This window comes from Convolutriloba macropyga, chromosome 3 (assembly GCF_964194025.1).
Source record: "Convolutriloba macropyga chromosome 3, txConMacr16.3, whole genome shotgun sequence".
NCBI classification, from domain to species: Eukaryota; Metazoa; Xenacoelomorpha; order Acoela; family Convolutidae; genus Convolutriloba; species Convolutriloba macropyga.
Genome location: NC_134470.1, coordinates 11,897,300 through 11,911,939, shown reverse-complemented (window position 1 = coordinate 11,911,939; position 14,640 = coordinate 11,897,300). Strand labels below are relative to the sequence as shown.

The window sequence follows — 14,640 nt, the reverse complement described above, 5'->3', positions numbered from 1 at the left end:
GTAATCTTTTCATGAGTGGCAACAGCGCGTATGTATCATATCATAATTCTCCAAAGTTTATGTGCCTTCATTTAAGCTCAACTAAACTCACCCTGTGAAAGACAGATTGTTTATATTGTAAATAATTATGCAAATCTGAATCTTGTAGTACGAATGAGTATCTTGTAAGATTCTCTTTGGATAAATTTGTATTTTTAAAGTTTTTGTCAGTTTGTCAGAAAACAATTAACACCACATATGCAACCTCTCGTAAGATTCCTTCCACTTTTGTGTGATATTACAAAATACACGGCTTTTGCGTTATATGAAACATGAATTTTGCGTTCACATAACTTTTAATGTGATCGTTTTATTGTGCAAGAAAGTTGGGATTATTTGAGTATCAGTAAATAGAAAAAACAAAAAACTGCTGAAACTTGTGTACATGCAAGATTACGTTTCCATCAGGTAGAAATTACCACATTTAAGAGGCGGTTAATTTTACTCCAACTAGTTAGTAAATTCCGTTTAGCAATCTTAATACATGGGAGAGAATTTCACTTACGCTTTGACCTTTGCGGTCTTTGAGCAAAATTTTGTACGACATGATGGAAATGATAATGTTGCTCGCAAGCATTATGTACGTGAAATCAAAGCAATATTAGGGGGACTAATTAAATAAATAAATTAATAAACAAAACAAAATAAATAAATTAATAAACAAAATAAATTAAGAACTAATCAAAAAGGGGAAGTCATCTTGATGTCTAAATTTTGATGTACCTAAATGTGCCAATTCGACCATGGTATCTATACACGATGAAGATTAGTCGACTAAGAGATCGGTAGAAGCATGATCGCTGTAAATTTTTGGATCAGATTTCACTATTACTGTTCAGTAAAGTTTCAATAATAATAATTTATAAAGAAATCAAGATTCAATTCGGTTTTTGTGTAAAAAATTGAAATTGATGATTGACGAAAACATTTACAGTTTTGTGAACCATTCATTGAAACACATATCAGGATTGTATATAACGACTTCTGGGCTAAGATTCAGATTGATTTAGATTATGACGTTTCAACATTACACTCGTCTACAGGTGTTGAATTAAATAGAATTTTCACAAAAACCTTCGGTTGTTTACAAATTCTTATTTAGATAATGTTAAAAGTACTTCACTTACGCCAGTGGCAAATCAATTATGAAACCAATTTGGGGAATAAGCCAAAGTAGACGTTGACTATTAGGATATCAAATTTGAACACCAGCAGCAAAAATGAGTAAACATAATTATATCATCGATAGACACTACTCGCAGAGAATGCATATAAGAAAGTTCGTGGCGCAAAAAAAAGATCAGGCTTTTTGGCCAATTGCTTTAATCAAAAATACCGTCAACTGATTTTTTTTCATTATGTGATCTTTCACCTAAATCGAATCGAAAGAAGATTTCGTCTTAATTGAAAGTATTAATTGATCTGTGTATCTAATTTTGTTTCATTTCAGGAGTACCAGGTTGCCATCTACCCTGTCAATTTGTGTGGTGTCAATGATTGCTGTGCTGACAAATCTGTTCTCGTAGAGAATAACCAACGACAGAGAAGCTGCTTTTGTAGAGTCACCAACAAACATTTGCTAAAACTACGTCATTTAAGTCAAAATCAATTTCAATTAATTTATGAATTTAATTTTCAATACTATCTTTAATGAAACTCAGTTTGTTGATATGATCGGCTAAGAGGCGATTAAATGTTAGCTTTTTTAAAAATTATTTAAAGTAAAAAAGGTCGCAGAAGCTTTTGTGGGTGGAAAATTGCGCAAAAGCAAAAACAGTCATCTTAGAATCACAAAAATATAAATTTTTGAGTGTCGAGTTGAATTTAGGCGGAAAATTATAAAAATAAAAAAAATTCTTCGTTACTATGGAGCCAAAAGGTTTAGGTTCGAAAATGTTGAATCGGAAAACGTTAACGCAAAGATTTTCAGATGTTTTCAAAAGAGAGACAACCTTGAGAAATACAAAATAATCAAGATTAATAAATAAAGCCGTTCTTCAGAAATTTTTTTAATCGAGCCAAATAAACTTTTCTTTTTACACGAATTATTTTGTCAGTTAAGAAAATCAGATTTTCATTATTAATTAACAGTTTTTTCAGATAATAGTTATTACATATTTGGCCAAACATAAGCAAAAATCTGGATAAACTTCAGAATAGTTCTTTTCTGATAAAAAAGACACAAAACCATTCACATTATTTCAACACATATTGTTATTAATTAAAAAGACTTACGGAACAAAATTCTCTCAATTTAGGTCTGTTCATCATTAAACCTGAACGACAGGAAAAACTGTTGAAAGTAATTCTGTCTAACCCAATTTGGTGCAAAATCCAGTTACCTAGAGAATGGATGATGTGGTTTTTCATTTTGAATCAAAATTTCAGTAGATGAATTATAAACTCTAAAAGATATTTAATCAGAACAAAACAAGAAACGCAAGAAAATAATTTTTTATTATACTTTTTTATTTATTTCTTATGATTAGATTTCTTCAGAACATAATTATTCAAATTGAAAACGTAGGTAATAATTGACCATTTTTCTATTGCTTTTGTAACTTAATGAAGGCGCCAAAGTTATCAATCATAAAAAATGTGACTACCTCTGTCTTGGTAATTGAAAAAACTGAACTGTTCTTGACCGTTCATTAAGTTTCTACTAACACCTTTTGTATCAAGTTAAAAATCATTGCAAAAAGTGACAAAGCAAAAATACATAGTGAACGGCAAACGTAAGTTTGCACCTCCTATTTTCAAGAAACAAAAATTCAATTTTTCAGGCAAAAATGCTCCAATTAAGAGCACATGTTGAATGAAATTTTTACCCCATCGATCTCCAACACTGGTCTTGTCGCCAACCTATGAAATTCAGATAAACACTACGTTCACTTACCTATCACAATTAATAACCCAATGTAAATTTGATGAACTCCATTCAAGTCTCATGACAAAAAAAAAGTTTTAACAAGATGTACTATTAATAAGATTTTTTCAATTCTGTTCAACTATGGAGTGGTTTGCACTTGAGTTAAAAATTAAAAACAGAAAAGATGTCATTCAATTGTGATCAAGTGACATTTTTCGTTTTTCTGTGAAACCTGGATGGAGTTCCACAATTTTGCATTGTGATATCTAGTAACTAGACATTGTTTTTACCCCAATTTCATAAGTAAGTGGGAGGGCTAGTGTAGGGGATCAACTTGAAATTTGATTGAAATATGAAGTAATTTTCTGTCAAAAATCAAATTTTTACTTTGTAAAATTAGGGGGTGCTAACTATAACGTTCAGAAACTGAAGGCTTGGACAAAAATTTATGCTCCAAAAAAATTCTAGAGGAACATTGAATCTCAACCTGAAAACTCAACTTCCAGAGGAACATCGATTGCACAAATATTAGATCTTTTTGCTTCATTTTTATTGTTTACATTGCGGCGGAACATTATCGTTCAAAATAATAAAAGACAAAAAGGAAAACATCTCCACTTCTTGATATATTGCCCTTTCCAAAATAGCTAAGACACCAGCTTCAGGATTGTGCTGTTCAACAAATTTCACTTAAAAATTCACCGAGATGTTTTCCTCAAGTCAGCTTTTTAAATAAGTTTAATAATAGTTTGTGAAGAGATGATAAGTAATAACTTAGCTTCTTCACTCAAAAACTTTTCATTTATTTAGAATAAAAACAAAAAGGAAAACGTCTCAGAAAACTGATAATCGTTCCGTTGGTTTCAATAAATTGTTTTCAAATTAAAATTAAAATGAGAACAAACCAGAAAATGTTGAAGTTTTATATCAATTTCAGTGAGAAAAACTGAAATTGTGCTGGAAAATAAACAGCACAAGACTACCAAAATATATGTGAATCGTAAAACAAGAGTTGAAAACTTTCGAGACATTCAAAATATCAAATTACTGAACCAAAGACTTTACTAAAAAGGCACTTTAAAAAACGTAGAAAAAAATTAATCACTGGAAAAAATACAAAAAATTTTGGGTCAGTGATTTCACAACCACGTTGACATATAGCCATAGAGTTGATAATTAAGAAAGCAAATTACTAAAAAAAGAAAAAAATCATTATTTCTTAAGTCCTTCACTAATCTTTAAAAAAGAATTTTTGACTGCGTTGTTATACAAGTTATATTTAAGAAAATGATCAGCGCTTCCGAAAAATATGCTAAAATCAAGAAATTGATAGAATATTTTTCCTACTGGAATTGCCGTAATTTTAATTTTCAAAAATAATTAAACAATTCTAAGTCTATTTCACGCAGAAATGGCTCTTTTGGCGATTCCAATGACGCTCATAATAGTGTCTGGACCTCAAAGGTGCAAAAATAGTCTTTTCATGTTTTGTGAACGACTTTGAATTTTTTTTCGTTTTGAGGAATATTGTGAATCACTCTCTCTTCATGGTAACAGAAATATAGCTCCGTTTCCATTTTAATCAAATTCAAATACGTCATTCTGGAACTTATCATCTGTGTCTTTTTAAATGATCTGGACTTACTTAGCTATGTTTCAGTATGTATTGCTGATTCTGGATGATTTTATCATGCCTATTATAATTGAGTGCTGTTAAAAATGTCGCTGTTATGTAATTCAGATTCTCATTTATGATATTTGTCAGAGAACTGCTCATTAGTTCACAAATTTATCACGAGGGGCTGAGTATTTAGCGGATGTGTGTCGCAATAGACAACTTGAACTAGTATTTGAAACTAGAGAGAATCAAGTTTAGGGTTGAAAGCAAATAGAGCTATAAGCACTTAGATCAACATACCTATCATGAGTTTGATTGTTTATTCAGAGATTTAGCTCCAAGTGGTAAACTTCCATTGCAAAATATTTTGACCAACTCATATGAAGTATTAAGCACTCAATAAGAAGAGCAAGTGATGTAAATGTAAGGGGATTAAAGTCCAAATAAATAGTTATAAGTAGATTATAAGTATTTAATAACTTATTGTCTAGCGCCAGCGAATCTTCTAACGTCTGCAGGTTCCAAATAACATTCAGATTGCATCGTGATTATGAGCCTCTTCATTGCCCTATTTTCCTGTTTCGGGATATCATTCATCTTCTTCAGGTAGGATCCATTTCGTTGCGAGTTACAACCCAGGCTAGGTCGCAGAAAAATCGACATCTGATGCAACTTAGACGAGCGCACACTTTTTATATATCCATACCATTAATACGCACATAATACGCACAGTATATTAATATACATTAATACGCACAGTTGCTTTAAAATATCTATATTGGTTGAATAATCTAAAAAATCAACGTGTACCTCGCAAAACATTAGCTGATATTTATGTATTTGCATCTAATTAGTCACACTCTACTCTATTCAGATTGGACATACAAATAGTAATTTTTACACAAAATAATTTTGTAAACTATGAAGCAGTTCTATTTGATTAAAGTGCCGGAAACCTTGTTGAAAGTATTTGCTAGGCAATGATAAAGAGCAACATTGCTTCCTAGGATCATTATCAGCAAAAAAATTTTGTTATTGTATAATTAAAATTGAATTCTTTCAGAATTGATCAATTTCAATTCTGAATATCTCTAGATATCCGATTCTTCTCGTACATATATGTTTTTAACTCTACTTCTTTTCCTTTGCATTTTGATGTTAGGTTTCTTCTTTTGAATATATCCGTTTTTGGGCTACATGACAATTTACCCAATGCCAAAATAGCCAATGCAATTATGACCAATGACAAAATACCCAATGCCATTATACCCAATTCACATTGATATTTTCGCTCCATAATCCGAGTACTAATTAGCAGAAAATAGCTCTTTCACGTATGATTTAAGACGCGGATAATTTAATCCCATGTTCGGTTGTGATAGTTTCATATCAAGTCCCACGGGCCGCTGAGGCATGGCCATGGTCATTAAATATGTTAAAACATAGGGTAATAACGACTGCTAATTTGTTGTCGGATTATTGAACGAAAATATCAAAGTACATTGGGTATAATGGCATTGGGTATATTGGCATTAGGTATAATGGCATTGGGTAAATTGTCCTGACACCCCGTTTTTGACCCGAAAAATCTTTGTTCATGATTCGGGGGTACAACATACAAAAAATGATTTTTTAACCTGCAATTACTTGCCAGCATTTTCTCTACTTAAATGATACTAACAGCGCAATAATTCTAATATTATTCAAAAGTTTCAGTAGGCTCGACCCTTAACGTGAAACTGTTGTTTTTTTCCGTTTACCTTGAAAATTTCATCGAGGAATTTTCTTTCAAAGTATTGAAAAAATGAAATAGAAATCTAACAAAACTAAAATACAGTCATCAAATTCTTATTCGCTATTTCATTCACAAACACAATTCTATTGATATCTTTGATTTCACAGGCTAGTTGCCCCTCGTTTTTATTGTCTTTAGAGGGCCTCATTATACAGAAAATTTAAAATTTTGATGTGTTTTTATCTTGCTCTTTATTTTGAAAATTTGCAAATTGGCAAAGTGTTCAATGGTTTCCAGACCCTGACAACAGTTTCCTGAAGGATAATCAACTTTTTTTACTCATGTTAAAAAATCTTCACTAAGAATAGTTGTTGAAGCCGCGTTGTCAAGTCCTCAGATGTTTCTATTTCCACTGAGAAATCCTGGGAAGTTTTCCAAATTTATATTTCTGTAAGAATTATTAGCTTGTCTTAAAACACTATTTTTCATTGAGTAAAATTGAGTACGGAAAAATTTGATGCCCTAACTGTAACAATGACAAGACTGCTAACGTTAAATGAAAAAAAAAAAACGGCTACTAGCGATAGACCAACTAATGAGAAGGATTTAGCTTTAAATAAGCTCAAATAATCCTCATAAAACGCATGGACAATAGTTTACATCAGAGCATTTACACACCGAGTTATCGTGGTTTAAATTTTTGAGAAAAGTAGAGTGAATTCCGTTGTTTTTATTCACATTTTCCGTAATTCTCGACCAAATTTTCATCAATTTAGCTAAAACTTTTTAAAATTTTTAAATACAATCTTATTGGTTTTACGGTTATGGATAGAGAAGGCTCGCCAATTTTTTTACCCGAGTTTTTTTTACTAATATTTCTACCAATTTTTTTGAATTTGAGACTTTTTTTATGTCAAAAGAGGCTCCGTCTAAGCTTTTGTTTCCTACTTTGTTTAATTTTGCAGAAAGCAGAGATCTGACAGCTGCTGTCACATTCTTTGAAAACTCAAAAAAGATAGCTGTACTTTTGCTTCCTTTAGGAGTTTTATGGAATTATGTATTTCGAAAAACAAAACATATAATGATACAAATGGCAAAATTTGTTTGTGGTTTATTGAAATATTTCATTTTCTAATTGATCTATTTAGAAAACATAAGGAATATTTGTTCGTTTTTGTCGGACGATGAAAATATCACGGCTGGGTTTGAACTCATCATGGATTCCAAAAATCAATAATTTTTCGGGTTAAATTAGGGTGCGGTTTTTTCCAAAAATTTTTTGCGTTTTTTTATGTCGATTACTGACAACAATTATTTAAAATCATGGCCCAATCAATTAGAGATCCAATTGACAACAAGATAAGGCCATATGAAAAAATAGTTTGTCTTCAGAGAAAAGCCCAGAGTTTTTATGGCTTTCAAAAGGTTTTTTCGTAAAATTTAAATGTTTTGTTTTTGTTCGAGATTCATTTGTCATTCTTTTTGCAGCCTCATGACTACGTTTTATGATATTAAAATTCAATTAGGTTCTTAAGGAGCTGCAGATGAGCCTGTGAACGGCCTTCAATTATTATCTAATGCGCATTAGGGCTTTGGATATATTTGTTTTAAGAGAATGCTAGTTGTCAATTTTTAAACCTATTTTTGTCCACTTGTAGCTTAGTCTCAAATATAGAGGAAAAACTCATTCCACATGAGGTAAAAAATACTCTTTATAGTGGTTTTTTTCAAGTAACGTAATTTTTGGCTTTCTCATTACGAAGTTTCATAAATTTTTTTGTAATACTTTAACCTTTGCAAGTTTTCTTCAATTTGAGGTAGTTATTTGTTCCCATTTCAAATAAGCTGATAATTTTCTTCCCAAGCCGTTCTCTCGCAAAATTTATTGGATTTTTTTCTTTGCGTATAACTGTGTTTTTTTCGTTTTCTTACGACATATTGCTGTCAATCAAAAGCCCTAATTTCAACTACAGATGTTTGAATGAATCTTTTCACTGAGTTCGATTTATAGCTGAAAGTTTTAATGGCTTTGAATTAAATATTATTTTTTCAGACAGTAATTTGGGTAATTATTTGTTCTCCTTTCAAATTATCACATCAAAGATAGTTCCAACTGGCATTGAAAAAATGCGCAAAAGAACTTGTTTAAAGCCCATCCGTGCTCTCCCAATATTTATTAGGATTTCTTTTGTTTTTGCCTCTAAATGTCGTTCTTTTTGTTGTCTTTTGGCATATTTATGACAATCAAAGGCCTTGACTGCTTCTGCGATTGTTTAACCGAACCTGTTATCTAATTTCAGTTTATAGCTTACTTTTAAAGACTTTCAGTTAGTTTTGTTAAAGGAAACAATAACGTGGTTCCCATTTGTTGTTTTCTTTGTCGTCAACAAGTAACTAAGTCTTATTAATGTCACAGCTGGTAAATTTTCTGCTGCTTCAAAAAGTATTTTTGCTGTTGTTTATGTTCTGTCAAATGTCTCAGAAAAGCGTTTTCATAGAAATTTTGAGAGTTTTTGATAAATGTCAGAATTTGAGGTTTTTCTGTGGTCTTTTTCACAAAGACCGTTATCTAGAAGGTCCAGTTGAAATCAAAAGGGACCAAAGCTAACCATTTCGACCGCTTGCGTTGATTTAAAAATTTTTATGGTTTTTGATGTATTGTAGATATAGTGGCTTCAATACTGTGGCTTTGATGCCTTGTTTGTGAAATTTTGAGTTCTATTCGTAATTTTTGTCTGATGTCGTCCTAATATTTGCTCTCAAGGATAACAAGCACAGCTGAATTCCTAAGCAGTTGCCTATTAAACTGTTTTTGTTTTAAGTTGAAAGCTTATGGTTTGTTTAAAGTTTTTGAAAATGTTTCTTTTAAAAAAAATCAGTGAATTTTTGACCTTTGTCACATTTATATTATTCCCTTCAATTCTGTAACCTGGCCTCTCTAATGACACGTTGCATCCTCTTTCCAGTAGACCAAGATTCAATTTTTATAACAGTTTTGTTTTAAAATAATGGCTTCTTGGCTTTGTTATTACGCATTTTAATAATAAAGGCGTGATTTTTAAATACGTGCTCAATCTGAGTTTTTCGCTTGTTTTCCACGTTATCACAATAATTGGGAGACCCAATTGGCGTTGAACTTTTTTAAAAATTAACGGTGTTTAACAATCTTCACGAATAGCTTGTGGTTTTCAACGGTTGCTGCACCGTGTTTTTTTAAATTCAATTGATTTTTTGTTTCTTTTTTGCTGTTAGTTTGGCAGTCGTCCGACATATTACGGATAAAGACAAGCCTAAATTGCTGCCTAAAGTATTTCTTTCATGAGATCAGTAGATTTTTTTAACTTTGTCACGTTTGTAATATTCCGTTCAAATTTGCAGCTTGGCCTCTGTAATGAATGGTTGCATATTCTCTCTAGTAGACCAAGGTCCAATTTTTATTATAGTTTTGATTTGAAATTATGGTTTCTTGGCTTTGGTATAAAGCAGTTTTATAAAAAAAACGCGTGATTTATAGATACATGCTTATTCTGAGTTTTTCGTTTTCTTTCCACATTATCACACTAATAGTGAGGGGCAATTGGTGTTGAAAAATTGCAAAATTAACGGTGTTTAATATTCTTCACGAATAGCTGTGGTTTTCAACGGCTGCTGTACCGTGTTCTTTTTAAGTTCAGTAGTTCTTTGTTTTATTTTTGATGTCAGTTTTGCAGTCGTCCGACATATTAAGGATAAAGAAAAGCCTAAATTGCTGCTAAGGCGTTTGAATCAACCTAACGAGCCGAGTTAATATGAAGTGGTTTTAATTATGGCTTTGAATATATGTGTTTTAAGAGAATGCTAGATGTCATTTTTTAAACTAATTTTTTCCACTTGTAGCTTAGTCTCAATTTATAGAGGCGAAACTTATTCCAAGTGAAAGAAAAAATTCACCTTATAGTAGTTTTATATTCAAGTAAGGATTTTTTGTTGTTCTCATTGCCAAATTTCATAAAAAATCTTTGCGAATTTTTGCTATTTTTTGTAATTGAGGTAGTTTTTTTCTTCCATATGCAACTAATCATATTGAGTATAGCTATAATTGGATTTGAAAGAACGCTCAAATTAAGCATTTTACTGAATTCCACGGAAAGCTGATAATCTTAACTGCAAAGCCGTTCTCCCACAAAGTTTAATGGATTATTGTCTTTGCGTTTATTTGTGGTTTTTCGTTTTTGTACGGCATTTTACTGTCAATCAAAAGCCCTAATTTATTCTATAGATGTTTAAATGAATCTGTTCACTGAGTTCGGATTAGATCTGAAAATTTTAATGGCTTGAATTACTTTTTTAGGACAATAATTTCGTAATTCACATTTTTTGCATTTTTTCCAGTATTTCGGTAGTTATTTGTTTTGTTTTCAAGTTATCACATCAAAGATAGTTCCAACTGGCATTGAAAAAATGCGCAAAAGAACTTGTTTAAAGCCCATCCGTGCTCTCCCAAAATTTATTAGGATTTTTTTGTTTTTGCCTCTAAATGTCGTTCTTTTTGTTGTCTTTTGGCATATTTATGACAATCAAAGGCCTTGACTGCTTCTGCGATTGTTTAACCGAACCTGTTATCTAATTTCAGTTTATAGCTTACTTTTAAAGACTTTCAGTTAGTTTTGTTAAAGGAAACAATAACGTGGTTCCCATTTGTTGTTTTCTTTGTCGTCAACAAGTAACTAAGTCTTATTAATGTCACAGCTTATAAATTTTCTGTTGCTCCATAAAGTATTTTTGCTGTTGTTTATGTTCTGTCAAATGTCTCAGAAATGCGTTTTCATAGGAATTTTGAGAGTTTTTGATAATTGTCAGAATTAGAGGTTTTTCTCTGGTTGTTTTCACAAAGACCCGTTAACTAGAAGGTCCACTTGAAATCAAAATTGACCAAAGCAAAACATTTAATAGTTTTTTTTGATTTAACATTTTTTATGGTTTTTCATGTATTATAGATATAGTGGCTTCAACACCGCGGCTTTGAAGCCTTTTTTGTGAAATTTTGAGTTCTATCCGTAATTGTTGTCTTATGTCGTCCTAATGTTTGCTCTCAATGATAACAATCACAGCTGGATTCCTAAGCAGTTGCCTATTAAACTGTTTTTGTTTTAAGTTGAAAGCTTATGGTTTGTTTGAAGTTTTTGAAAATATTTCTTATAAAAAAATCAGTGAATTTTTGACCTTTGTCACGTTTATATTATCCCCTTTAATTTTGTAACCTGGCCTCTGTAATGGCAGGTTGCATCCTCATTCAAGTAGATCCAATTTTTATAACAGTTTTTGTTTTAAAATAATGGTTTCTTGGCTTTGGTATTACGCGTTTTTATAAGGAAAGGGCGATTTTTAAATACCTGCTCAATCTGAGTGTTTTGTTTCTTTTCGACACTATCACACTAATGGGGTGGCCTAATTGGCGTTGAAAAATTTTTAAAATTAACGGTGTTTGATATTCTTCACGAATAGCTGGTGGTTTTCAACGGTTGCTTCACCGTGTTATCTTTAAATTCAATTGTTTTTTGTTTCTTTTTTGCTGTTATTTTGGCAGTCTTCCGACATATTACGGATAGGGACAAGCCTAAAATGCTGCCTAAGGCGTATGAATCAACCTAACAATCCTAGTTGATAAGAAGTCGTTTCAATCAATTGGAAATTGGTTGTTTTCGAAATGAGAAACGTATTTTCGAACTTTGTTCTTTTTGCGCTTCTTTGTTGGCCTGTCTCCGAGTCGAATTATTGAGAGGTCTTATATCTTATCCAGAGAACATCTAAAGAAGTACAGGTTGATTTGTTTAGATGGCGTTCTATCGAAACCCTTTTCAGTTTGTTATTTACTGATTTCTAAATATAGTCATCAAGTTTTGGTCGAACTTAATCATTGCTGTACTATTTTTTTGTTTTGTACTCTTAACTTGACCAATACTCTCATTGATAATCTTAACTGCAAAGCCGTTCTCCAACAAAATTTAATGGATTATTGTCTTTGCGTTTGTTTGTGGTTTTTCGTTTTTGTACGGCATTTTACAGTCAATCAAAAGCCCTAATTTTTTCTATAGATGTTTGAATGAATCTGTTCACTGAGTTCGGATTAGATCTGAAAATTTTAATGGCTTGAATTACTTTTTTAAGACAATAATTTCGTAATTCACATTTTTTGCATTTTTTCCAGTATTTGGGTAGTTATTTGTTTTGTTTTCAAGTTATCACATCAAAGATAGTTCCAACTGGCATTGAAAAAATGCGCAAAAGAACTTGTTTAAAGCCCATCCGTGCTCTCCCAAAATTTATTAGGATTTTTTTGTTTTTGCCTCTAAATGTCGTTCTTTTTGTTGTCTTTTGGCATATTTATGACAATCAAAGGCCTTGACTGCTTCTGCGATTGTTTAACTGAACCTGTTATCTAATTTCAGTTTATAGCTTACTTTTAAAGACTTTCAGTTAGTTTTGTTAAAGGAAACAATAACGTGGTTTCCATTTTTTGCTTTCTTTGTCGTCAACAAGTAACTAAGTCTTATTAATGTCACAGCTTATAAATTTTCTGTTGCTCCAAAAAGTATTTTTGCTGTTGTTTATGTTCTGTCAAATGTCTCAGAAATGCGTTTTCATAAGAATTTTGAGAGTTTTTGATAATTGTCAGAATTTGGGGTTTTTCTGTGGTCGTTTTCACAAAGACCCGTTATCTAGAAGATCCACTTGAAATCAAAATTGACCAAAGCAAAACATTTAATAGTTTTCTTTGATTTAAAAATTTTTATGGTTTTTCATGTATTGTAGAGATAGTGGCTTCAACATTGTGGCTTTGATGCCTTGTTTGTGAAATTTTGAGTTTTATCCGTAATTGTTGACTTATGTCGTCCTAATGTTTGCTCTCAGTGATAACAAGCACAGCTGGATTCCTAAGCAGTTGCCTATTAAACTGTTTTTGTTTTAAGTTGAAAGTTTATGGTTTGTTTGAAGTTTTTGAAAATATTTCTTATAAAAAAATAGTGAATTTTTGACCTTTGTCACGTTTATATTATCCCCTTTAATTTTGTAACCTGGCCTCTGTAATGGAGATTGCATTCTCATTCAAGTAGACCAGGATCCAATTTTTATAACAGTTTTGTTTTAAAATAATGGTTTCTTGGCTTTGGTATTACGCATTTTTATAAGAAAAGGTCGATTTTTAAATACCTGCTCAATCTGAGTTTTTCGTTTCTTTTCCACACTATCACACTAATGGGGTGGCCTAATTGGCGTTGAAAAATTTTAAAAATTAACGGTGTTTGATATTCTTCACGAATAGCTGGTGTTTTTCAACGGTTGCTCCACCCTGTTATCTTTAAATTCAATTGTTTTTTGTTTCTTTTTTGCAGTTATTTTGGCAGTCTTCCGACATATTACGGATAAAGACAAATCTAAATTGCTGCCTAAGGCGTATGAATCAACCTAACGATCCCAGTTGATACGAAGTCGTTTCAATCAATTGGAAATTGGTTGTTTTCAAAATGAGAAACGTATTTTCGAACTTTGTTCTTTTTGCGCTTCTTTGTTGGCCTGTCTCCGAGTCGAATTATTGAGAGGTCTTATATCTTATCCAAAGAACATCTAAAGAAGTACAGGTTTTCAGTTTGTTATTTACTGATTTCTAAATATAGTCATCGAGTTTTGGTCGTACTTAAGGATTGCTGTACTATTTTTTTGTTTTGTACTCTTAACTTGTCCAATACTCTCATTGATGACAAGTGTCATCGGCTCTCTAGTCCAGCTTTATTTCTTCACTTTTTTCTCTTCCTCATTTGGCAGAATTTTAAGTTAAAAAGTGGATGAGCGGTGCCGGAACATCATGTGCAAACGCACATTACTGAGCGTCCTTGTCAGAATAGAAAGGGAGATACCATAAATTATAAAAATCTTCATAAACGTAAAACCCACAAATGATGACTCAGAGAAATTATGCTTATTAGTCTTCTGTGTTGCCATAAATTTTTTTGTTGGCCTAAACTGCTATGGTGTAAACTATTTTATGAATCGAAAAATTTACTGGATTTTTCTTCTTTGCGTATAACTGTGTTTTTTTTGTTTTCTTACGGCATTTTACTGTCAATCAAAAGCCCTAATTTTTTCTATAGATGTTTAAATGAATCTATTCACTGAGTTCGTATTAGATCTGAAAATTTTAATGGCTTGAATTACTTTTTTAAGACAATAATTTTGTAATTCACATTTTTTGCATTTTTTCGTATTTGGGTAGTTATTTGTTCTCTTTTCAAGTTATCACATCAAAGATAGTTCCAACTGGCATTGAAGAAATGCGCAAAAGATCTTGTTTAAAGCCCATCCGTGCTCTCCCAAAATTTATTAGGATTTTTTTGTTTTTGC

The 14,640-nt window shown here is 31.6% G+C and overlaps 2 protein-coding genes across 6 annotated transcripts in view; both read left to right on the top strand.

Moving 5' to 3' along the window:
* The window catches only part of LOC142335937 (uncharacterized), a 30,841-nt gene extending 29,158 nt beyond the window's left edge, over window positions 1-1,683 (top strand). For all 4 annotated transcript variants that reach the window (XM_075384342.1, XM_075384343.1, XM_075384344.1 and 1 more), the window contains exon 7: window positions 1,490-1,683. In XM_075384342.1, the coding sequence (XP_075240457.1) occupies window positions 1,490-1,565 (76 nt within the window). In that variant the 3' untranslated portion in view covers window positions 1,566-1,683. The remainder of the gene's footprint in view (window positions 1-1,489) is intronic.
* Window positions 1,684-4,865: 3,182 nt separating this feature from the next.
* LOC142335936 (uncharacterized) overlaps window positions 4,866-14,640 on the top strand; it is a 40,589-nt gene continuing 30,814 nt past the window's right edge. Inside the window, exon 1 of one of the 2 annotated variants that reach the window (XM_075384340.1) lies at window positions 4,866-5,132. In XM_075384340.1, the coding sequence (XP_075240455.1) occupies window positions 5,077-5,132 (56 nt within the window). In that variant the 5' untranslated portion in view covers window positions 4,866-5,076. The remainder of the gene's footprint in view (window positions 5,133-14,640) is intronic. The other variant, XM_075384339.1, reaches the window with a different exon arrangement.